Source organism: Antedon mediterranea, chromosome 11, assembly GCF_964355755.1.
Source record: "Antedon mediterranea chromosome 11, ecAntMedi1.1, whole genome shotgun sequence".
Classification (NCBI taxonomy): domain Eukaryota; kingdom Metazoa; phylum Echinodermata; class Crinoidea; order Comatulida; family Antedonidae; genus Antedon; species Antedon mediterranea.
In genome coordinates this window covers 2,934,087-2,960,551 of record NC_092680.1, presented here as the reverse complement: position 1 = coordinate 2,960,551, position 26,465 = coordinate 2,934,087, and the positions used below count along the sequence as shown (strand labels likewise).

The following is a 26,465-nucleotide window of genomic DNA, read 5'->3' as shown; positions in this document are numbered from 1 at the left end:
GTATCCTCTTTATTGTTTATAAATGGACACTTAAAGTGCACATTAGTTGTGAAATATAAAAACTTGTTTGTAATAACTACTTTAAACTGATGCAATATTAATAAAGAATCGTTTCTTTTGATTTAAGTAAAGTTAATAATTTCTATATGTGTTTGTAAGGAAAATTTAAATCAGTGATTTTATTATTCTTTTGTATTTCAAAAAAAGAAACATCAATCATTTGTAGGTATATTTTGTCTTTATTGTCGAGCGCATAGAGACATCGTTTATCTGCGCCATATACCTATATATGTATTATATACATACACATATGTATGTATGTATATATATCTATCTATCATATCTATCTATCTATTATTATTATTATTTTAATAACAATTATCATCAATACATCAAATGAAATAATTTTATAGAAACACTGATTTTCTAAACCATTGAGGTAGAATCATTTCTAAATTTTCTTAGGCCTATTAAAAGTGAGTAATTACACGTTTTAGTCGCGTGCTACGCGACTCTACAGTTTGGACTTTACGAAAATAAAAGACGCTAAACAAAAATTGTGCTGGGTGAATTAGTTAGATGATCCGTGCAAACGAAAGTATAAAATACCAAACTATATTATTTTGGGTGTTTTTCTTGGTGTATTCTGCATTATTTGATACATATAGATAAAATAAACAAGTGGACATAAGTCGAATGAAAAACACATTGCTGTGGAAACACGAATTGTTAAGTTGTTTTCATGTTCAACAATGTATCGAACCATTTGGAATCGTTTTGTTTGTGTTGTGTTTTTTTCATTTACATTTTTTTATTTCAATGGTTTTAATATTTTGCAATTTTGTGGGTTTGGGAGATTTGTTACCTATTTGCTACTTTTTTTTTGCGAACTTCTTTAATTGTGCGAGGAGCTTTCGAATTTGTTGCGGACTTCTTTAATTGTGCTTAGCTCTTCTTTAATTTGGCGTTTCTTCTTTATTTGTGCATTTCGTTTTATATTTTCAGCTTTCTTTTGTTTATATGCGAATCCTTCTTTAATTGTGTGATTTCTTCTTTAATTGTGTGATTCCTTCTTTAATTGTGTGAATATGATTTATATAGTGTGCGTGACAGTTGTGGGCCACCGTAATATACCTACATAATTATACTTCAATAACGCATGCTGAACATTTAAATATGAAATAGATCATTTGAGGGGATAAAAGATGCTTAGACTATTCTAAAGGTGTAGTGAAACACGGCCAGTTTGTGGTTATTTTTCGGCCAGCCTGTGGTCCGAGGGCGCCATACATTTAGACCAGCCCGTGGTTCAGACAAGAAACACACGGCCAGTCTGTGGCTCTCGTATCCCAGCCTGTTGTCCGAGGGCGCTAGACAATAGAACATTAAATCATTCTTATAGGTCTATAACAAGTATTAATTATGATTGAAAATTGTTAACATTAATCATTATTTTTTTTTAAATAACCAGTCCATAAACTGATGAAAATTTGGTTATCGGATCGCAGGGTGAAATAAAGCTGCTGCTGCGGAAATAAACGTTGGATAGTGCCGTCTATAGTTTTGGAGACAAACATTTACCTGATTCCAGTCATACACTCAATTTCGTGCTGGAAGTACAAAATATTTTGATTTTTATTGATACAATATTTCAAAAGTAATAGTAAAAACATTTTTCCAAACGCGATCAAAATTTCATAGGATATTTGATTCATAGGAATATATAGAATTAATAAAATAACATTGAATTAGTTAAATAAATGTCCTTTGTTTGCTCATAGATAAAGATACTATTGCATAAGAAACCTACCACACTTATAGTATTTGTTAATCTTCTCAATGTCTTTACTGCTGAAATCGGCTCGGTTTCCGATGGTTACTCCACTTTCTTTTGGTATAATTGTTGCATAACCATTCTTCGAGAAGGTGTACGCATCATAATGCATAATAGAATGATAATCATATGATACCCCAAGGTCGTCAATCTCAGATGATGGGTAGCTTTTGAAGTTGTGTTCCTTACTTGCCATACAGATAACACATATTTTAGACACAGAGACTTGAACGAAAGTTACTGAAAAGTGAGTGATATTCATCTTTATACCTTCATTGGGATCTGATGATATTTCTATTGATTACGCCTTGGTCAATCCAGTCTAACATTATCAATACCACTTGTTTTTTAATCAATTGCCCTCTACCATATCAAACGTAACTCATCTAACATTGGTATTTTGAAAATAATAATCTTATGTTGGTATGTTTTTATCATAATTGTTATCACGTATAATTATTATTATTTCTTTTGTAGGCTTATTATCTACATACAATAATCATCATTACTCTTCTTATAATCATTACTAAGAGATGTATTATACATGAAGTTTATATTGAGACTCGCTTGAAGGTCCTTATTCCATATTTATATAATAATAATTAAATACATTACATTATTCTAAAAGACAATTATCAAAAGATAAATGAAATGAAATTTATACGACCAATAAGCTCATTATTCCTATTGCATGGTATTTTTAGTCGCGTGGACGCGACTCTATAGTTCACTATGTCGGTCGGTCTGTCGGTCTGTCTGTCGGTCCGGTATCACTATTCGTTGTAGCACGCGACTTAATGGCTGTTGGCCTTGTTAACTCACCATCTTGAATATTTTGCCACTGGATTGAGACGTAACTGTCACGATCAGTTCTGCTTTGTTCGTGGTAGAAGCCAATAGCGTGCATCATCTCATGCATTATGATACCAACTTTGACGTAGCAACCGCTAGCCAACGATAATTCTTGTACTCCACCTTGTATACCAACATGTGAATAACAACTGAGGAAAGCTAGTTAAAAATTATTTTTATACTTACAATATTATCTCTTTTGATTGGTTATAACAGCAAGTCTTCAGTTTGGATTTAATATGATACGGTACTGTACTGTACCTACATAACATATTTGTACAAGCTAGCATTTTATTTACCGTGTGATTGTTCTATTACTGTTTCAATTATATAAATAATGATAAAATATGAAAATAATATATATGTAATTAAATATATGTAAGTAAATATATGTAATTAAATGCCCACAATTCTATTTAATAATATAATTAATATTTTAATACTTATACTTAGTATTTATATTTTTATATTAATTTGATTATAATATCTATCTTTTGTTTAATTCTTGATGCTGATGATAGTGATGGTGATGATGGAATGGAAACCTGTAGGCCTACCAAATACCCATATTTGTATTATGTATAGGCCTATGATGTAACAAAAATGACCATTGACACACTGTAAATCCAGGGACTCACTTTTCCCTGGTAAAACTAAACTGGTATTTTATTGAACTTTCAAACACCGTATGCATGAAAAGTGCAAAAATCTAGAGCCAGTGGAGCAGTAGCAATCTTAAATGGACTATAATTGACTTACCCGTTTTTCTTAACAATGTTGACATAATTGTTTTCAGAGGTCCTTGCAACCCATTTAATGCAGGTCTTACTGCTGTATCTGTCTATCGCCTTTTGAATTTGGGATTTAGCGTACGAATCTTGAAGATAATTATCAAAATAAATAAACGAAAATGGAAATAGTTTGCAAGAATGAAACGTCATGAAGTTGAGTAATTGAGATGTTTGCCTTACTTTGATGTAATGTACTTTATACTAATGTGATGAGTAGAGAAATAATTAAAAAAATAGCTGGAAGAGTTGATAAGCAGCTCAGGTGTGAACAAGTAGGTGTTTACAAAAGAAGAAGTACAAGTGCAGTGCAACAGATCTTCGTCTTAAAAACATCGATGGAATGGAAACTGTAAAATGGCCTATTCAAAGATTTTATTGTTTATTTATTTATTTATTTTATTCATTAAAACATATTTAGGCAGGATAACATAATTCAGAAAAGAAAAGATCACACAATTTCTGTTTTTCAATATGGTCCTGCAATGAAACAACTATAAAAAAAAACAAAAGGAATTTAAAAAAATCACCCAAAAAAATAATTAGAAAATACGTTCGTGTTTTAGAGCAGGGACAATATCTTTAAACGAAAGTACAGTTAATTAAATCAAATGAAGAAAGAGTACAATTGTAATTTCACTTTTCCATAAAAATAAAAGGCATTGTCCAAATTGTGGCGCTCATAGTTACGACTGTATGAACCAATGCAAATTAATTTCTTGGATTAATATTATGAATACCAGGTACTACTTACCGTTACTTAGTTGTTCATCTATGACGTATGGAACCACACCGTTGAGCCATCGTTTACTTCTGTCTTTGAGAGCATTTTCTACACTCTGTGAAATGTTTAATCACGTGATTGCGGGGCGCCCTGGCAATCATCTTTTGACAGCGTGAGCATCTCATCCTCTTCACCTCACGCTGTCAACAGATTACCACGCCAGTTTATGGCTAAGTAAAGTAATTTTAACTTTTACATTTTACCAGTCCCTTTTATCCTCCTAAACTGTCTAGGCTTTGTGTCCTCACACAATATTGTTTGACTGAAATTTATCTCACACCCCCATTTTTTCGAATTATCTGTATTACTGTACAAGAGATGCTCTTCATTGTTGAGCACCCGAAATCTTCCACAAATCCGACATGTTTGTAATAGTTTAGTTTTCAATAGATCCATATTGAATATCGGAATGAATGACTTATAACAGTATAGTACTACTAGACAATTTGAATAAAATTAAGCTCTTAAATAGTTAATCTATTATTTGTTTAAATGTTTTGCATAATACTGTACTTAAAGGCATTATATAATATATAAAACGCACATGTTGGGAGCCTCAAGAGCCCGATATGATGCAGATACATTATATAACTTTACAAAAAAATACTAATCTGACTTACCATAGTCTGCACAATATCGCCTTCAAAGAAAGTGACCTCATCTTCATTGTTTGTTGTTTTCGATAATTGTTGAAAACAGTCCTTCGTTTAAAAAGGTCATTAAGTAAGAATTATTTGTTTTAGTTATATAAAATTGTGCAAGCAATGAGTATGTGTATTAGGTAGGCGTACATGTATGTCATGATTTAATAGTATTAGAAAGATATGTTTAAAACCAATAGAATGTTATAGAAATAATATAACTAGTGGAATAAAAACGACGAACCCACTAAAAGAAAAAAGTTTTGCGAGCAAATATTGAATGTTCTAGGCCTTAATTGAAATGATAAAATAGATGAAATGACTCACCTTGTTTAACACTTTGGGTATTTGGTGGTACCTGTGTCACGAAAAAACGTATGCAATATTGTTAGGCGGTAATCTACAGGTAAATAGTCCAGATAAATAGGTTAAGATCGCGTTTGATGCCCTTCATAACATTTTGAATTAGGCCTATATTTCAAATACCTCAGAAGAATTTAGGTGCCTATATCACCATAGAGATCTTGCATCTCATGATACCAGACTTTGCATCCCATGTTCTAAAAACTAACTGCGAAGTTTTGTTAGTATGTACTTAACGGACTTGACGCCACGGCCATCAGTACAAAAAGTACGTACTGCATTGTTTTGGTCACAAGTGGTGTTTGTTAAGCTAAAGCAACACATCTGATAGATTTGCAATTGCTCACAATAAATTTATACTTATTGTTATCTATCTAATACGATACATGTAACATATGCTTTGAAGATTATCTCTAAAGCATTATAAATCAGGAAAACGAATATTTAGTTTTGTTAAGAAAAAAACGAGATCGATATCCAGCTTTGAATGAAGCAATTGTTGGGTAATATTTAATTTCAATTGGTAGGTTATTCCATATTTTAGCGCTGCAACTTTGAACGACGAGTTCATCTTACTAATAGTATAGTAGGGTATCTATATATGAATGTATTGTTATAATTTATACGTACTACTCCACGTGTTAAGTGAGCATGAATGTATGCTTATTTGATTATATGCTTAATTGCAATTATGTTATCGAGAATGTAGTAAAACATCCGTGTTTGCTTACTAGGCGTTCCATAGAGAAAAGCAGACAAATAACACGAACCGATTCCAATGTGTTGATTTTACAATTAAATAAGTTGCACGTAGACCAAATTTATACCATCAACTATTACGTCCAGCTTGAATTGAATATTAACCCAAATCATTAAGAAGTAAACGCCATGTTTTCATATATAAAATAAACAGGGTGTAACATAATACGCTAGAAGACTTTTAACAATATTATATTATATATAGAAACGCTTAAATTTGATCAGATAAATTGCAATATCTGTGGAGAAAATTGGTGTCTGGCGAATTGGAGCGCCATGGGGGTTCATCCCACACCAAGGAATAAGACATAAAGTGCGCACAGGCTTTCTGATATAAATGTGAATGAGTCATGGTTTATTCAATGTTCAATTCCCTTTTCTATACACTTCAGCTGAACTGTAACTCTGAAACGGCATGTGAGTTGCATTGGTAGGCGTGTACCTATGGGACATTTTATTTAACCAATTAAACTTTATGTAGTCACTTCTACTTACTTAATTCAAAATATTACACTACCTGCATAATGAAATATTTTTTTTATAAACTGATCTCTATAATTCAAAATACGGCAGTAAGTGTAAGTGAGTTTAGTGGTTATGTAATCGTCATTGATGCCATGATGGTATGCTTACCTGGAATGATTTGCATACAATATCTAGTGATGCTGACGTACATCTGGACTCTTACTAGCTAGTGCGTGGGTCAGTATAGGCTAGAGGTTGTACATGTTATGTTCTTTCGTATTTGTTGTCTCAACTCAAAAGTTGCCAGTCGCCGCAGTTATATCTTGAAATAAATGTTCAATTGACCTTTAATCAACAAGAAACAAACCGTTGTGAGTTTCATTCATTCATTCACATTTTTATTTCGGAATCTCTGGCCCATAGAAAGTAAAATTATGTATAAATTAATTAAAAAACAAAACAAAAACTGTACTATTTACTAATACTCATCTCAGGATAGCATTTACCCGGAGAGCATCTTTGACTTATATAATACGTTGTCTCTAACCGTTGAGACTGAACAATTTTTACTTGAATTAAGTCTACACTACGGGCCATATATCGATTTTTTTTTAAATTTATAAAAAGAAGGAATCCTAGGCCTACATTACGTAAACATCAATGTCGAGGCGTTTCTCAATCCAGTTTTAAAATGTAGGCCTAGATTTATTGTAAAACATTTTACAAATTGTAATGTAATAACTACATTCGTACGTGGGTTAAATATAACCCAACCCGATCAGTGAAAAGTGAATGGAGGCTCTGATATTAAATTGTAATTCTCAGCTCAGATAAATGAATCATGCCATATCCTATTTTTTAGCGAGCATTTTTCAGCCTCACAACCTATCCTGTAATCGGCAACAGAGCGTTGTTGAATCGTCAAAAAGTACACGTTCGTTTTTACCTTTTTTAGTCCAACGCGTTCAAAACTTTGCTTAAATGCTTAAAACGCGTTTCACTTGACTCTTCTAAAATGACCAGGGTTTTGAACGTGACGCGAACTGAGGAAATCCAAATTAAGTAAATTTCCTCCGACTATCAGAAGCGTACTCAGTGTGTAAATGCTCAGACGAAAGTGAAGTTTAAAACCAAATTCGAGGTTTAACTTCCAGCCAGGAGGCGTAGGATATATATGTTTGGAAAATGCGGCTATTTCTAGTGTATGCTGTGATTATTATATCACTGGGACAATGCACAGCATTGGATAGAATAGACAGAGGTAATTGTTTTTATTTTATAGATTAAAAAAAATGTATTACAATTTTTATTTAAATTCATTAATTTTATCTTTTATTTAATAAGCTAGCCTCTAATGACTTTCTGTAAAACTTTGTTATAACTTCAAGTTATTGTCTTAACTTACATAGTCTCCTTCCATACAATGTATATAATTTCTTTTTTCCCTCCATAAAGTCATGTATTTTACGAGTGTGTGGTAAATAAAAAGATTACTGATTACTATTACAACCGTCTACAGTATTTAGTAATGTACCGTAAGACGTTTAATAGGTAAAAGATTTCGTCATGTTATATATCATTGTTAATTTATTAATTATTTTATTATTAATGGCATACATTAGGATACTAACAGACAATCCGGAAGAGCAGAGATGGGTCAGCCCGAAGGGTCTGGTATTGGAAAAGTTGACTTTGAAAAACAGAGTGCATCTTTCGGGTTCACTCGAACAATGGGGAAAGTAGAACAACTCTTCACACTAATGACTGTTTATGTGATGATTGTAGCTTCTTTTTTTTGCATCGTGTGGTAGTCAAAACAACATATTTTTACTAATTTTATCTATTGTTTAAAAATTTAGTTGAATATTGGTATTTATTCCAGCTCTCTGATGTAGTTTCTATCTATAACTTTTGAACTAATTTGTCTTTTGCATTTTTTTCCTGTGTTTTTAATTTAGTTTCTTTGTTGTTTTTGTTTATAGGCTATCGTTGTGTAGGTCTCAAAGTACATAATGAATGGTAATCATCCTTGTGCTTATTTTGACATATCTAAATAAATACAAGCTTTTATCATCTTAGTTATCAGAAATCAAAATAATAATACATGTCCATTAGCAATTTGTGAAAATAATTTTAAAAATTACTTAGAGAAAGAAAATTAAAGATTTCAGCAAAAGGAGATCTTCTTAAAGATGGGCCCTTTATTAAAACACTTGTTTTTACCATATAATTAAAGTTTATTTTACGAGAATATTTTATTTAAGTTTCTATGCTAACTTTCAGTTTTCTCTATACAACAAATGCTTCGTGATTGAAGCCTGTATTAGTCACGTATAATATTTTAAGCGTAGGACAATCAGGGGAGACCGTTCTGGCAGGGCATTATAGAGTCTTAGTTTACTAAATGACTGACTCATCGATATAGTTAACATTTTAAGACAGTGCAAGTGCAAGTATAACTCCAAAGTAATAGTTTAAATTTGTATTATTTATTATTATCATATCATTATTATGAAAAAGAAAATCTCAGCATTTTTAATGTATTAATTTTAAATGAAAGAAACAAATGAATTTCATTAAAAAAAAGAATATTATCGATTAAAGGTTTGAAAAATGTCTGCTAATTTTCATTAATAATAATAATACTGAGGTTGATGTTTTCATAATTAGTAATATATAATTTTGAAATAAATATGGGCCTATATTGTTAAAAATGTTAACTACAGTTTCAGGTGAACAGAGTATATCCTTATATATTTTTGTTTATGTATACTTATTAGTAACGTTTTCTAAGATTAGTGTTTAATAATAATAATTATTATTTTTTTAATAATTGTTTATTAGTAATTGAATGTTTATTGTCGATTTTATTTCTTTCTTCAAATGTTCATGTTACAGCTAAATGACAGTGCACCTTTATTTTTTGTGTAACCTGTTGAATAACTCACTATACGCCTAATTATGTTTTATTCTCTTTGTGTACGATAACATTTGAAACATATCAAATTATAGAAATAAATATATAACACGTGGCAATAAGCCGTGTCATTAAGTTAACTAGACGTTTCTTTGTGTGTCAAAATGTTATTTGACATTTATAGGCGTTATTATGATATTTCAAATTCTTCAAAATAACAGTTGAATTACAGAATTAAATTATGTACACATGTGTGGGGAATATATAGCAAATTAGAAGAAAGTTAGCTAAATAAAACGTATGCCTATATTAAACGTGTGATTTGAGTACTTATCACGTACAGTGCTTTCAATAAAAAGAACTGAGAAATCCCAATGCAGATTCTCAGACCGTATTGAAAAGAATAAACCTCTAAAATAAGGGAGAGGAATAAGTCAAAATCATATCAAACATATATTAAATATGTACATCTACATAGCTAGATAAACCCAAGTCTCCATATTTATGTATTAAATGTATTTATTTTATTATATATTGAACTGAGAAATCTAAATGCACACTCTCACCAGACAGTATTAAAAAGATTAAACCTATAACATGAAAAGAGAGGGATAGTTAAATCAAGTCAAACATATATATTCTACCTACATAACTAATAGACACAAGTCTTCGATATTGTAGGCTGCTATTTTTTGTTCTTTACATTATCAAACTCAATTGTAAAGTGGAGTGGTACCGCTCCGTGATTCGTATCTGTAGGTCTACTCTTCATATTATGTTTATAACGTTTAATACTCGTTTGTATGTCTGATACTTTATTGATATGAATAATGTTATGTAGATTATTGAACTGATAAAAAACAAATACTTGGCGTTTCTACAGACCAAATCCTTCGAGTATTGGATGACTTGTCGTGTTGTGCTGTGTTGAGATTGTTTAATACTGAGGCACACTATAGGATTTAACGGTTTAAAAATACGAAGTGTAGCTTCGTGTATAAAAGTAGTGTAAAGTAAATTATAATAAATAGAATAATCTATAATATATGTATAGGCCTACATTTACTTGTTTTCACGTGACAACATTTTCTTAATTTTACTTAAATGTCGTTGGTATCAGAATAATAAATATATAGTTATCCCATAGAGATATTATAGTGAACTATAATAATCTCTATGATGAATCTCATTGTATTCTATTATCTAATATTAAACAGTTTAACATATTTATTTTATCAGGGATAACAATCTAAATTAGTCCATTTTCTTTCATTTCAGTGTTATTTTATTGCGATTTTGACAGCAATATATGTGACTTTAGACAACAGGCCAATAACGGATATAAGTGGTTAATAACACAGAAACGGACATATACCGACAGAACGGGGCCGGAAACAGCGCACTCTAACGGTAATACACTTTCATGGTCATAATGACACGTCATTTTGCTTTTTATATAATATTGGCATTACCATTGTATAACTTATTTATATGATTTTTAAAAAAATCATTGTATACGTGGTTGATAACGCAGAAGCGTGTATTTACCGACAGAAGACGGATATAGCGCACTCTATCGGTAATGAACTGTCATGAAAATGACGAATGGACCTGTGACATAATCAGTGATATAATGTCATCACTAATGGTAAACCTTCTTTCCCTTCTCAATTTTGTTGTATCATAACTATAAGACCATACATTACAGACAGAGATTCACCCACAGAACGGTAATAGACGTTGTATAATGTGTAAAGCTGTTCTACACTAGTTTAAAAAAAAAAAAGTGTGATGTGCCCAAATATGGTAGTGATAAGCTTCAAAGGAATTGTTCCCATTTGGACGCAGACGTGACGCAAGTGAGTTTACTTTTATAAGCACAATAAGCGACTGATCAGATGGTTATCCTGATTGATCAAATTATTGCGGCGCGCGTACGTCATTGAGTTGCGTCCAATTTGGAACCAAGTAAAAATGATGTAATACAATTTGTACAAATTCTTAATGAAATATCAAAAGCAGTGAATTGTAAATCCCTCGTTATTGATTTGTATCTTTGTTATGGTGAAGTTATGCGTATAAGTAGGCTAATAAAATGCTGTAGTGTCTTGTATACAGTTAAATGGATTACATTGGAAACAATGTAAAGCTCTGTCAAACTTGTTTGACAAACATAAGTGTGATGTGCCCAAATATTGTAATAATTTGCCCACATATGGATGTGATGACATTACATGTTTTCGTCACATAAAGTTTGATAGTAAGATTAATATAAATATGTAGCCTACTGCAGACCATTATGACACGGAACTCTTCTATCATAATCCCTAATGGAAATAATAATTTTTACTGTTACCAACGGAAAGTTCTAATAAATTCCCACCAAAATGTTTTATAAAATCATGTCTCTTGAATTAGAATCACTGCTATACCAAACATAGGAAATGCACGTGTTATGAAAAACAAGTTTTCAATTTCCCAAATAGGCATACAATCAGGTGTTAACTCAAATGCTTTTCTTATCTAATAGGCCTGCATTTGAATACAAAACGTTTCTGCTTGTTTCCCACCTGACAAGAACGTAAGCCCAACGTGAATTGACAAAATCATCATGTGATGGACCATCAGAACTCAAAAGTTCATACAAAATCCAAATTGTGTTCGGTATGGCTACACACCAAACGTGGTGCATCAGTGATGATGAATAAATACGCGTATCATACTTGGACACGGCACATAATGTTATCCGAAATTCGTTTCGGACTTTGTTTGCATGCAACTTAACAATGTGATATCAAAGATGGAAAGGTGAGGTGAAGATGCCATAGATGCCGTAATGATTATGAAAAAGTAAATCAAATCTATTTAGTCACTTGTAGTAATTGATGTTCGCTCATCCTCAATATTAATAGTGATGGGGCTTTCCGTGTTTGTTGAAGTCAAGGTCTAAATTATGTTACTTCCCGACAATTTTTGTTTCAAATCGTAGACCTAAAATTCACGATAACGAAATGTCTATGTTATCAATAAAAAATTTGAACAGTGTCGGGTGTAGTATTTGTTTTGGCATATTTCCACTTTAAGAGAACGGTGTCTTTCAGCTGTTTCTCTTTTTCTTTAAATAAGAAATTGAAATTTAATACCTAATGTAAAAAACAATCCTCTGGTTTAACCTGTTTTGTCATGATTTAAATCCAAATCAAATAGTACGCTATTGCATGTGTATTCAATATTTAAAGATAATATCTAAAATACAATGCATTAGAATGATCGTTTGCACTGGAGAGGTTAGATCATGCACCAGTATGATCGGTCGCGAGATAACCTTTTGCAATGTTTTGTAGTTTGATGCGATATTTTATCGCCATAACAATATTAATTTTGTCAGGCTATTTTTAGAAATACTTTTAGAAATAGATTTGTTTTAACATAATTGCGTGTCGACTATTAAGTCATTTTAGTTTGGAACTCCCAAATGTTTTGACTGTCGGTGACTGAATTTGAATCAGAGAAAATGGATAACCTTAACCTTATGTAATCGCATTAATGAATTTAACTAGGCAAACTACTGACACAGAAACGATATTCACCGATACAAACATGATTTCCTATTCACATTGAGATGAGCTACTGTGTTTTGAGTTTTGAAGAGAATGATCAGCTTTTTGGTCTTCCACTCTTCAAGTTACAGCTGGTTATTTATCGTAGGCCCATTGTATTGAATTCGTACTCCTCTCCCATATTTAGGCCAGATTTAACCAAAATTGCGCAGAAAATTCGGCCAAATGAAACCAAAATGTGTAATGATGGTAGGTTCTGGACGACGTTTCGCCTAAATATTGGAGAACAATTTACATTTTGACACATATGGAGTTTCATTCGTATGATACAAAAATTACCAACAGCCTAGTATGAATACTAAAAATAAAAAACACCCACAAAACCATGGATGTGATGATAAAACAACTTGTTTTTCGAAGCTCCTCTTACATTCAAACAAACTGACCCAGTCATCCACAACTAACATGCCATATTTGTGTCTTAATGTACTTATAGGGCGTTATGTGTACACAGAAGCTACTCAAGGAAATCCGGGAGATGCCATCACGATGCAAACCGGTTGGATGGAGCCAAGATCAACAAACATCACCATATCGTTCTACCGTCACATGTACGGAGATCACGTTGGGAGTCTTAATTTGTATGTTCTGGTGTGCAATGGTGTCTCGTCCAGTAGTAGATTAGTGTGGGGAACATCTGGCAGTAGTGGCAATGTATGGCTGAGAACTGATGTACAGGTGGTGTTGGGAGAATCTCCACATCGGTTTAAGGTAGATTGGTTAACTTCTTCCAAAATTTGTTGTCGTTACTTACATTAAATCAACACATTACCAATATGTGTACAACATGAATAACAATGCGAAGACAACATGAACAAACCCCATAGCATATTTTTTTTAGGATAAAGTTTGTTTCCAAAGTGGTCCTAAGAGGTCCTAAGAAACTTAAAAATGAATAACAATGCCAAAACAGCATGAACAAAATCCAACAGCATAACTTGTTAGGATAGTTTATTTCCAAAGTGGTCTTAGAAACTTACACAAGTTTGTTTATCAGAGTGTGTAAGACCTACTCATGATTTACTGATTAATCTTCTTAAATTAGGATTTATTAAGAACAGTTTTTATAATATTGCCTACTTTCAATCATCCATCGAGCAATTCTTAATCGCCTGGTGATATTCTGGAAATAATTAATTGAGTTAAAAACGGCGAAGATGAGAAAATATGTGAGCAAAATGATAACATAATTATTTCCGTAATTTATCATCTGCTTACATACATTAATTATTCTATCATGAGTAAATAACAATTAAATCGAAAAACAAAAATATGACATTAATCATCAATGACAGAAGTTATAAATTGAAAAAAACAATAATAAAAATGTAAGTTTAAAAGAAAAACTTATTTCTAAACACCCAAAATTTGATGAGCTAAAAACTGTGCTGCAATAATATCTAAAATATTGGCGTTTCTGACAAATTATCTTCAATCTAAAATAATGTCTGTAGTATTTATTAATCATTCATTTCATTTTCAAAGTCTTTTTCCAAAACAATCGAATAATTGAATCATTGTTGTAGGCCTACGATGTAGAGTTGACTTGATTGACTCGTTGTCGTTATTTTTTGTAGGCTTACTTGTGAAAACTGAACTTCAAACTATCCATCAAGCTATATCTCGATAGTGTTATTTTATATAACTAATGTTCTTCATTCTACTCTAATGTTTATTTTAACTTAACTTAATACAACTCTTCAACCTAGTTAAAATTTGAAGCTATTCGTGGAATTGGTGAGTTGGGTGACGTTGCAATTGATACTCTAACAGTCAAGGACAATCCTCTATTAGAAGGTAAGTTCATTAATTATATCTTACTCAATCCCGGAAATTAAGACATTTTCTAATTTCAAATTGCAGAAGCAGTTTTATATCAAAGTATCATTATAATCTTGTCACTGTCAAACTGTGACGTGAGCTTCCACATTATTTTATGCAATTTCCGTAAACTTCCGAATGGAAACCCTTAATGGAGAGAACTTGTGATATCAGTACTTGGGTTCTAAAATTAATATTTTTGCACATTTTTACAGAGCCCTTCTTTTTCTCAAATCTATACTTAGAAATCACGAGAGATATACAAATAACAGTTTATGATCTTTATTTTGAATTAAAAAAAAAAGAACAATGGCGCTTTTCAAATGTGGAGGAAAGGACATGCTAGCTATTCTTTATGACTATTTCCACAAAGCGCTGACCAGACGGGCGGTACAGATTGTACGTAGGACATGCTACGCGGTTTTTCGCTTACCGTTACCGCTCGTCTGTGTAAATTGGCCTTAATGCTTGTTGGTTTGTGGCCGCTTATGCTTATAGACTTGAGGTCATTACTTGAAAGTGAATTAATTAGGCTCCGTTATTAATACTTATAAAGAGTTTCCTGAAACAAAGTGCATCAACACTTGTAAGATAACTGGAACAGAAAGGCTAGCAGGGCAAATATTTATATGACGTCAATATTATGAAAAACGCCCAGAAAGTACGCGATGTGAAAGAAGATACGGTAACCATGTTTTCGGTTCAATAAACGTTACCCACGTTAAAATTTCCTTATTTAATTACATTTAATAAAGGGTATACATAGTTTAAAATATTAAAGTTATGAAATTAAAAAGAAAACAAACAGTATTATCTTAGTGATAATTATGTTGTAATTAATTTCTATTTCCTACTAAATTTATAACCTTTTATTCAATTAAACATAATGAAATGTATTACTTTAACAATACTTTTTTTTAATTAAAATAGATTACTGTTATAGCGGCCTAGGAATCGAATATGGAAATATCCCAGACTCTGCGCTCACGGCGTCTAGTTCATTCGGAACAAATTTCGGCCCGGAGTACTCACGACTTAATAGCCTACCACTGCCCCCTAACAAAGGTGGATGGTCAGCAGGGATACTTGACCAACGTCAATGGATACAGGTGGACCTAGTTGAAAATTATCTGGTCATCGGGATTGCTGTGCAAGCGAGATACAATTCAATACAGTGGGTTTCTTCATATCAAGTATCATATCGGCTGGATGTTTACTCAGTTTGGAATTATACCCCGGTACGTTTTATAAATTAATTATTTAAATTGATTTCTCACTTTTTTAAGCTACTGAAATTGAACCTGTCTGTATTAACAGATGTCAAACAAAGTGATTGTAAGTGTTGGGAGTTTAAATTCTCCATTAATGTGTATCTTTTATTTTAAAACACGTTTCTAACACTAGTATTCCTAGTACTACACATAACGCAATTATTACTGTCATATAGTTTTAGGAGTAGTATGATGCACTGATGTTAATATTTCATAAGGAACTAGTTAATTCAGTTAGGCACTGAGGCTTCCTGCTTATAGACAAAAAAAAGCACCGGTTAAAAAAGAGAGTTTCAGGCGGCGCACTTTATAGTAACTCCTATAAATTGATCTACAACATTTTGTGAATGTCTTAGAAAGCTCTATCTATGTATCAGGTGAACATTCTTATTGTTTCTTGATTACATTTATGTTAGGTTTTATGTGGTTATAGTGCTAATCCAGGGAAGAGAGCTGTACGCGCGCACTTCCAGGATCCAATCAAAGCTCGGTTCATACGTGTACACCCTTTAAAGTGGCATTCGTATATTAGCTTGCGTTGGGAGGTGTTTGGTTGTAGAGGTAAGGTCATTGTTTCTTCTTTCTCATATTTTTATATCGTAATTTCATCAAAATAAAAACAGGATAAAAAATATTTTTTATTGTGCTAAGTTGTGGAAAATCTATTGTAGATAGTTCTTACATAATTTTATGTTTTGCGTTTTACATAAAACAAAAACTTTCAATCTTTTTAATGAGTTTAGTTATATGTATTAAAATGTTATTCTAGTTTGTTATGTTTTTATTTTGTTTTTTTATTATGCAGCATAGTTTTGTTATTTTCATATTGTGTTTTTATTGTTAGACTAATTGTAGTTTCCTATTGTTATAAAATTAGATTCAAGTTGAGTATTATTGAGTTATGTATGATAATTATAAACGATAAAATTACGTAATTTCATCATAAATTTAAAACACAATGAATGTTTGTATATTATTGTAAGGATATTCATGGAAGCAACATTCGAGATTTTTAACATTTCATTTATTGATATCTATAATAGGGCCTAATATTTATTATATTTGACCTTTTTCACACAAAAAAATCACTACATAACATAAAACCAGATACATTGAAAACAAGTTATTATTGACCATGGTGGACCAGGTCGTTTGTTTCTTTCCAGTTCTGTTTTGTGAGCGAAAATTGAAAGGGCGGGAGCGTGGGATGGTCACGTAGGAAACAAGGACTTTAAATTACTTAGCTCAGTCCATTGTTACAGCCATGAACTCTTCCCTTTATTGTCAATAAAAAGTTTCTTTTTAAAAGTCAACTTTAACTACACCAAAAAACATAAAAAATGAAAATTAATTAAATCAGACTTTGAATAGGTAATTTTGTAATTTTAATAAAGTTAATCACTTCCCTTGGAAAAAAAAGAATGTTTTCATTTATAAAATAACATAATAAATGATTAAAATCAACCAGGAATCCATTGGCTGGCAGCCAATTTGACCATTTTTTGCTTTAAATTACAGTTTTTTCAGGTAAATAAATTTTGTTTAGATCCAATTTTTTGGAAAAAAGTGGATAACTATTATGTGACATTAACATGGCATATTTAAATAAAAAACTTAAAAATTATTTTTCAGTGGGACAATGCATCTTAAACTTTCTTTTATGCTTGAATTGTTTCAGAATATTTGTATTTTCGTGAAAATCGAACCACAAATCCCATAACACATCCCATAACACATCCAATTGAGTTTACTACGATGGGAACAAGTCAGTCAAGCAGCCACACATTAGACCACAATGATCAGACTCCAATGTTACAAATGGGGAATAGAACGCAGTATCCGAACGCTTTGGTAACATCTAGCCACAGTGAAAAGGTCAATAAAACAACAACCGATGTATCATCCATGGACCAGCCCGAGAATGTTCAGGAGGGAAGGGGTTACTCACTTGTTTTAGGTAGGTCTCCACATCATCATCATGATCATAGGCCTACACCATTTGAAACAAGATTATATCGATAAGTGAACCATCATTTCCTTCCCTTTTCGGTTTCTGAACCAAATCCAAATATCATGGTGGCTTTTGTCATTTATACGTCACATGACCAGATTCCAAATATAGTGGTTTTTTCCTGTATCCGTCACATGACCAGATTCCAATACTAACCTCATTCAGATTCAATGGATTCTCATATACACTTGAATAATTAATCATGACATGATATCTAATTGTACGGATGCGGTGAGTCTATGTAGAGAACATAACGTTTTGTAATGTACAGAATGCCCGGAAACCAATGTTAATTAGAAGCAATTAAATATAAATCATGAAAAGAAAGTTAACGTTAATCAGAAATGATGTTTATTTTTTTATCATGACATAGTAAAGATAATTATATGATGAAATTGAAACAAGTCTTCTCTCTACTGGACCGGAGACAATGAATGAAGAAGATGGTACTAGATAACGAATAATAAATAACTCATGTTTTCTACGTCGCTTATACCCACGAACAGTATAGGCCTATGCCATGTATTAGCGTCCTGGAGCGAAAGCTTGCTAGTGTAAACGCACACTTAATTTTAAAATGAAACGTTATTGTGTTTAATGTATACTTTTTAATTTCTTGTTGTAGTTGAAATAATCTGTATATCAATTGGATTACTGTTGCTGATTCTATCAATGCTTATCATAGTTTGCCTTACAAGGAAAATTAAAAGGTAAAACTAATTTATCTAGATTTATTAATCTTTAACTAATTCTTATTGTTATGTGCTACTGTTCATCCGACATTTTATGCAAGCAAACTTTGTGTGTGGCTGTTAAAGTACACACGTTATTGCGTGCGTGTCACATTGTGTTTGTGAGGCATTAGGGGAGATAGGGGCTAAAAGTCACAAATTCATTCTAATCTCCTATAAATATTAAGTTTTAGGCTAAATTAACTTAGTTTGTACCTTCAAATATAGCCTAGGGTATGGTCTATATAAGGGGACCATTGATTGTGAAAATACTCTTGACCGTGACCCAGGGGAGCACTTTTCCCCCAATGGGTCAGATGTGACAACTTGCCCCGTACATGGGGCAAGTTGTCACATGCAGTGGGGCACTTTGTCACATCGTTAAAAATAAGACAATATGCATGAAAGATCTGCTTAAAACTTATTTATTTATAGAAAGTGTGTTTATACATATTTTAGTGAGTTTAGATGATGAATAATGTATTAAAAACAATAATAATAAGTATTAAAGTATGTTGTAATCGATATAGGTCTATTTATAGTCCTGTTGTAGAGAGTTCGCAATACATTTATCTACAATGTCACTTTAAATAAAATCTAGCTAGCAACATCATTCACATGTGAAGTCTGCATCTGATTCATCCAGCACAATCTTCATGAGCCTATTCTTCACAGACAGAGAACATGATACAGATTCCTCCTGAAACTGACACGGAATAATCTTCTTTGCAGTACAAACACATCCAATTTCTTTCTTGTGCACTTTATCTTTTGAGCTAGGTTTATTCTTCTTCTTTGGTTTTGATGTTCATCTAAAACTTTTTTTTACGCTTTTAATTGCGTACCATATGAATAAAATAGAAAAAATAATATAAACATTGTGTTTTCTCGATTATTAGGGGTCCCTATATCCAATTGACAAGAAAACAAAATGATTAAGGCCTACAAAGCAAGAATAGGCCTATCTAGCAGTTTATTTATTTATATGACAGTAATAGAGGCCTAAAATAGTAAATAGTCTGTAAGAGAGTGTATATGACTAGGGAACGTTTCTTAGGCCGTAGGACTGGGATAGATAAAACACTAAAATAAAATGTTTAGGGGCAAGTTGTCACAGGTTGTGACAACTTGCCCCACTGCCATATTTTATAGAAAACCCACTCGTTACACAAAATCCGTGGTAAACAAGCGACCATACTTGTACATTGTTTAGCACTGATATTTAACTACATTATAACATAAATTTCTCCTTTGTAAACCACAATGATAAGCATACATACCGTTTTTAGTAGAAATACAAAAAGTTGATCTATAGGCCAAAAAATGAGGTGTTTTTAGTACATGAAATCTAGAAATAGTTTTGTCTTGGTCTTCGGTATGTGTGAAGTGCACAGTAAGGGGTCACAAATCAGGTCACTAACTGGAACATTCCATTTCTTTAAAGGGTTGAAAAAGCACTGTGACAACTTACCCCTGTGACTTTTAGCCCCTCCCTCCCCTACGTATTATTTGATTGTTTTTGTGTTTATCTTGGTTTGATGTGCGTGTGAATCGTGTTTCGTACCGCGATATGTGCGTGCCACACATTGTTTTCATGCCACATTGTACTCGCTGTGCAATAGTGTTTACGTACAACAGTGTATATGTGCAGCGTTGTGTGCATATGTGTGCTATCACATTGTATGTAATCTATCGTTTAATCTCCCTCTGCTGTGTGGACACATGTCTAGCGGACACCTTCCATAAGCCGCCGCCCTCCATAAAAGACACCGCGTGCGTTATTGCCACAATGTTAACGTGTACGTGGTACATACATTATCATACAATATCAGCAGGGAAGTGTGAAATTAACCAAGATTAGCTGTTAGTTATAATGACCGGTAATTGTATGCTACTGCATAAGTTCCGTTTAGTTCCATTCCATTAGCATTGTAGTCTGTTGAGTTAGGCCTAAGTTTAGGTTAAGTTCAAATGCACGTTCCAAGCCACTTTGCAGAGCTCTAATCAAGCATATACCTTAGGCCTACAAGTACAGACAACCAAATTATTTAGAATGTTACTCGTAAATTTAAAATTAGTAAATTGAAATACAAAAAAATGATAACTTGAAAAACAACCAAATTATTAAAGAAACTTTTAAATGTTAAATTTAAAATTAGTAAGAAAAATGATAACTTGCAAACAAAATTGCAAACAATAAAAAAAAATGTCTGCATTATTTTTGAGAAATTCAATATTTTACTCACTCACTAGCCGTAAGCCTATACTTTCATTATTCTACAGTAAACCCACAGTTGAACTTCACATGTGTGTTTGATCAGAACAGATATGTGTTTAGTCATCTAGCTTGAAGACACAAGTTCAAACGGTCCTTTCACATCAAATTAATAACCTTGAAATAATTCCCCAAATAAAGGTTTACGAACAAGTAAAATGTATAGGATAGAATATAGTTCAAAATGAAGTCTTGGGGATAGCAATTGTAGGTTAAAACTCTCGGGGAGTTCGTTTCAGATTAAAAGATTCTAAAGTTACAATCGAATTTGTTTCTTAAATAGAAGGTAAGGTTAAAAGGAACTTCGAAACACCTGGATTGTATTGTCAAGTACATCTAGCAAATGTACGGTGTTTTCTTTTGTGTTCTGCCGTAAAACAATAAAGTTAGGGTGGTGAACGAAAAGAGAAAGTTGGTACAAAGGACAAGTGAATGACTTTGTACAGATGCATTTGAAGTAGAACTTGACTCAATATATAATTATTTTGAATGGGTCATTGTAATACTTTATAAAACAGAAACAGAAAGAAAGAAATCTTGTTCCCATAACTATTTCATCTCTTATATACGATTATGGTAGTTTTGGCACAAACTACTGATTGATGAAATCAAAACTATACTAGGAAAAATGCCAAAAATAACCTTTTCTTTATAATTTCACAGACGAAAAGAAGAGGATTGTAATACTCCAGCCCAGTCCAGAAGACGTTTACTATACAACGCGTATGAGTGTATCGATGACTTGAAGTCACGAAGTATCATCAATAATGCGTACTCGATGTACTCAATAAACAGTTTAGTAGAAAAAGATGCCGTTTATCAGGATATATCTGAGATAAAACGACGTGACGAGCAAGGTGGTGTTAACACCGGTTGTGTGGTGGTAAGCGGGCTAGGATCAGGTGGCAAAACTGTTTCAAGAAGTAAAACATGGAGTCACAACGACGACTTCAAGGAACGTACATTACCGAGAAAAAGCAGTTCGATGGGAAATGAAAGAAGACCCGAGATGTACGTACGGCGGCCGTTGTCGAAAAAGACGCCACCTCGGATAGAGTTCAGGCGCAAGGTACCGCGCACGCCTCCTCCGCCTGTTCCTAGTCTACCCCACACTAGCCATGCACATACTTTCCATGTTAGAGAATACTGTAGCGCACCAGAATTACCACGCGCGCGTCCTCATAGTGATATGAACGTTCAGAATAATGGGTTAAAATTGAACTCTCACCACACGGTATTCCTACCACCAGTTCAGCAAAATTGTGATTTATCGGTAGTTCGCATGTCCAACTTGACAGACAATCTTGCATACAGTGATGCGATTTATGCTGAACCTAGAGAAACTCTTTTTGATCATGAAGCCAAAACCTCTCTAGCAAAATCGAAAGATTCTGCTTTTGATTTCGATAGCGAGCCGGAGGATGAAACAATTTGGGAAGACAACCCTATATACGAAGACTCTGATTCTCTATCAGATACTGACTATACCACTTCAACGTTAGACTACTCAGAAAGCAATCTGGTGTTCAGGATAGGTTGTTTTGCAGACTATGATGAGATGGGAGGTGAATTCAGAAAGTCACATATATATTCTGAAATACCAGAAATAAATTAAGTTGTTGCCGTTACATATTTTGATTATTCATGCCGAAGAGCTGAATGCATTCCTTGATAAAAGACAATTACGTTTCGAACTAATTGACTAATATTAATTATTAGTGTAAATAGCTAAAATAATGTATATAATTATGTTTTGCTTATTTTGAACTAAGTTCTAGTATAACAGCCTACTCTTCACTTTGATCAAGTATTATTACTATAATGATAATATTTCTCAACAAATCTTATCAAATCTGCAATATTAGTTGCTTTGTTTATAATTTAAAAAATCTTTATTGTATATATTTAGCAAAGATGTGTTTACATCATTATGGCAGAGCATTTTGAGAAGGCAAATAACTTCATATGTCACTGACAGGATGACTAATTTAAAAACTACAAACAATACAGAATATATCTACGCAAAGCTGTCACAAATCTTGACATTGTTTTTACTGAACTCGAATTAGGATTTCAAGAAATTGACCCGTTAACTTATTACATGCTCGATTTAATAAGTTGGAATTTCTTGTTAAAATATTTACCGGTAATGGATGAATGATCTTTTAATCCGTGGTTTCTTGAAAAACAATTCCTAATCAATTACAATCAGAAACTACTGACAAAGGATATACATACATCAATAATACTTTATTAAACCAATTATAGATATAACCATGTACAACATAATATTCAATATCCGTACAAATTACTATTGATATTATTACCATGTTGTCTGTCTGTGTCTATAACACTTCACTAAAAAGCTTTATTGTTTTACTTGGTTATTTGTTCAGTGTGTGGCAAGAAAAGATACAATAATGTGACAAGCACGTTGAAACGTTGATAATAATGATACCGCTTTTGTACGCACGCGTAAACTGTATGTCTTTTCGTGGTTTCACTGACGAAATTACGTAACCAATTATTTAAATTTGAATATGTTGTGTGTGGTCTTTTTTTTAATTGAAATTTCAAATAAAACGGAGTTATTGTACATAACCACTAGCTCTTTCTGAGTATATTGAACAACAAACTTCTACATTGAGTATATGATATGTCTGAAAGTAGTTAAATAACTTTAAAAATATAGATATCCAACACTTATAAGTGTTTTCGTAGCTTTGAATATTTAAACAGGTTTTTAATTGTTTAAATAATGTAAATAGGTAAAATACATACTGTATACTGAAAATAAATCATTGTAATTACAATATCAATGTACAGGAACACGTTTTATATTTAGTTTACCAGACTGAGCTCCAAAATACTTTTCTAATAATAAAATTCTTTAAAATATATAATGTATTTCTCATTGTAAGTGTGTATTCTGGTGACTGTACTCGCTTACTGTATAGTGATCCAGACAACAATTAATATCTATAGGCCTAAATGAATACTTTTTACGTAATATATACTTATTATATTGCTAAAAACAATAAGAATTTCAAACTAATTTAAAGCATCTATGTATATAATATTGTCGATAATTACGTTAGTTAATCAAAGTTGTTATCATAATTATTATTAATCTTCTGAGTACTGTACAACGATTGTGAAATGTTTAGATATAGACCGACATAAACAGTTCCGCTACTTATTACAGTCATACTAATGCTAGTTTGACCTTTAACTTAGTTTGAACAAGTTATGCAATATCACACGATTGTTTGTTGACTCTAACAAAGGATTGAACCAGGAGTATGAGGGCGCATGTCGTCCATATCAACACACAGTTTTGAATTGAACTCATTAACCTTGATGTGCTCCTAAAAAGAAATAGAAAAGTTAGATCGTATATGAATGCTGTTCTGGTCTATTTCAAACAGTCTCGGTTGTGGCTAGTTTTTACATGTCCTTATCTTTATAATGTACCCCATATCATTACAAAAATATTGGTGGGAGATATGATAAATCTTACAATATTTTGTTGGATATCATAGTGCCACATTATTGAATAATTGTTTATTGTAAAGTCACTCAAACTTATAAATTAAACAAAAATAAATATAGTAGATAGAACTTCGCTTTAAATATATTGTTTAAAACAAATTTTATTTTAAAAGTTCAGAAAAACAAAGCAAGGAAGTACGTCATAACTAAAGAAAAGAAGATCTAGTGGGAATTGATGTAGATTATTATAACAAGAGACAGGCTTAACATAGGAAACAAGCCGTCTGTCCATCTTTATGTTTTGACCAAACAGGATATGGAAGGCTCAACACCTGTAGAAGAAAAACTTAATTTTGGTTGATTTCGTCTTCTAGAACTGTCTTTTACCCTTATGGATATGATTTTAAGAATGCAACAAAGGAAGAGCTGGAAATTGAACAAATCCAGGTATACCACTGGGTTGCTGAAAACTTCAAAAACACAAAAGGCCTACTTTAACCCTACGAGTTTGATTAACAACATTACGTTTGCCTTTGAAACAGTTTAAATCGTTTTTAACAGGATATTTATTAAGGATGAATATTAACTATGAACAAAACTAATTCTTTATTTTTCTTGATGTAAAATCATAAACTGTATTAGGCCTATTTGATTGCATTATGAAAGTCGTCAACTTTAGGTTTTAGATCAATAGTTTATATAAAGTTTGCTGTACACCACGTACATTAGTTCTGAAAAGAACTGTTGAGTTTCTCGACGATTCGATCAATATGCTTTGATTGTCTTCAGGAGTGACGTCAGGACTAATATACCCGATGTAGTTATATACATTCTTTTCTTAATTGTGTTACTAAAAATACTTACAATGCCTTCAACATTCATTTTCCAAATTGTCGATGCCAACGCCTTCAATGGAGGTCTCTTACTTGGTACGTCGTTCCAACAATATTTCATCAAGTTATACCTTTGAAGTAAAATCATAGATTACTCATGTATGACCATGGAGTCATTTATATACATTGGAATTATTTAAGTTAAAAACAATTCATTACATTTTATGCACTGAAAAATAAGATGGTGGTTAGACCTATTTTAATGGAAAAAATCGCATGAGTCGTGGGAAATTCTGAATAAATGAATGATATTTAACCAAAATAATCCCATTGATTGACAGTTAAGATATTACAATAAGAAGGAACAGAAACTAAAAGCATATGTTACGTGCTAACAGAAAACATATCCCATACGACTGACTTTCTGCGTGCGCATCTTTCAAAATGGGTATTCTGTTTCAGATGCGCATGCTCAGTCATCGTGACTAACATGGGACATTTTAAGTTCTATTGTTAAGTGACATTTAGCACGTGCTTTTTTAGCCTAGTGAGAATTGGATATGACAGCAACAGCTGCAAAACTCAACGGGAAGGGTAAGCCTAAATATTCACCATGTTGATGAAATTACTACAAACTCCTACCGTTAGCCCCTTCCTTCTAAAACACACACAACACTTCATCATACGTTTTTATTAATCATGGATCAGAAACAGCATACAAATAATTCCCGCGAATTTATATTTAGGCCTAATTTGAACGTCAAGGGCATAGTAGTATTATAGTCGTTTTATTTTAGTAATTTCTGAGTCACTATGCCACAGCTGTACAAAGATGTTGTTATATCATTAAGCGACTAAATATAACTTAGTGTAAGAAACCATAGCTTTACAACATGTCAAAGCATAGAGTTGAACAAAGACCATATGAATACAAAGACTATTCCATGAAAAAGAAAGTAACTGTGAAGAAGTTCAACAAGCATTGTAATGATCAAATAAGCATTTTGT

At 32.3% G+C, this 26,465-nt stretch overlaps 4 protein-coding genes across 5 annotated transcripts in view; 2 read left to right on the top strand and 2 right to left on the bottom strand.

Moving 5' to 3' along the window:
• Window positions 1–1,209: 1,209 nt before the first annotated feature.
• Window positions 1,210–7,083, bottom strand: LOC140063026 (zinc metalloproteinase nas-15-like). Its single transcript, XM_072109452.1, has 6 exons — window positions 6,966–7,083; window positions 3,446–3,563; window positions 2,583–2,835; window positions 2,329–2,410; window positions 1,811–2,074; window positions 1,210–1,370 (listed from the first exon to the last, which is right to left on the bottom strand). The coding sequence occupies exons 1-6, from the start codon at window positions 7,081–7,083 to the stop codon at window positions 1,210–1,212; spliced, it is 996 nt and encodes a 331-aa protein (XP_071965553.1).
• A 588-nt stretch (window positions 7,084–7,671) lies between these two features.
• On the top strand, window positions 7,672–16,964 carry LOC140063025 (thyroid hormone-induced protein B-like). Its single transcript, XM_072109451.1, has 7 exons — window positions 7,672–7,747; window positions 10,682–10,813; window positions 13,460–13,734; window positions 14,733–14,820; window positions 15,775–16,082; window positions 16,532–16,676; window positions 16,960–16,964. Exons 1-7 carry the CDS (start codon window positions 7,672–7,674, stop codon window positions 16,962–16,964), a joined length of 1,029 nt encoding a protein of 342 aa, XP_071965552.1.
• On the top strand, window positions 16,508–23,548 carry LOC140062480 (uncharacterized). Its single transcript, XM_072108717.1, has 4 exons — window positions 16,508–16,676; window positions 17,794–18,072; window positions 18,752–18,836; window positions 21,796–23,548. The coding sequence occupies exons 2-4, from the start codon at window positions 17,871–17,873 to the stop codon at window positions 22,745–22,747; spliced, it is 1,239 nt and encodes a 412-aa protein (XP_071964818.1). The 5' UTR covers window positions 16,508–16,676; window positions 17,794–17,870; the 3' UTR covers window positions 22,748–23,548.
• Window positions 23,413–26,465, bottom strand: part of LOC140062479 (uncharacterized) — a 15,762-nt gene continuing 12,709 nt past the window's right edge. Inside the window, exons 16-17 of one of the 2 annotated variants that reach the window (XM_072108716.1) lie at window positions 25,489–25,588; window positions 23,413–24,500 (exon numbers count right to left, since the gene is read on the bottom strand). In XM_072108716.1, the coding sequence (XP_071964817.1) occupies window positions 24,411–24,500; window positions 25,489–25,588 (190 nt within the window). In that variant the 3' untranslated portion in view covers window positions 23,413–24,410. The remainder of the gene's footprint in view (window positions 24,501–25,488; window positions 25,589–26,465) is intronic. The other variant, XM_072108715.1, reaches the window with a different exon arrangement.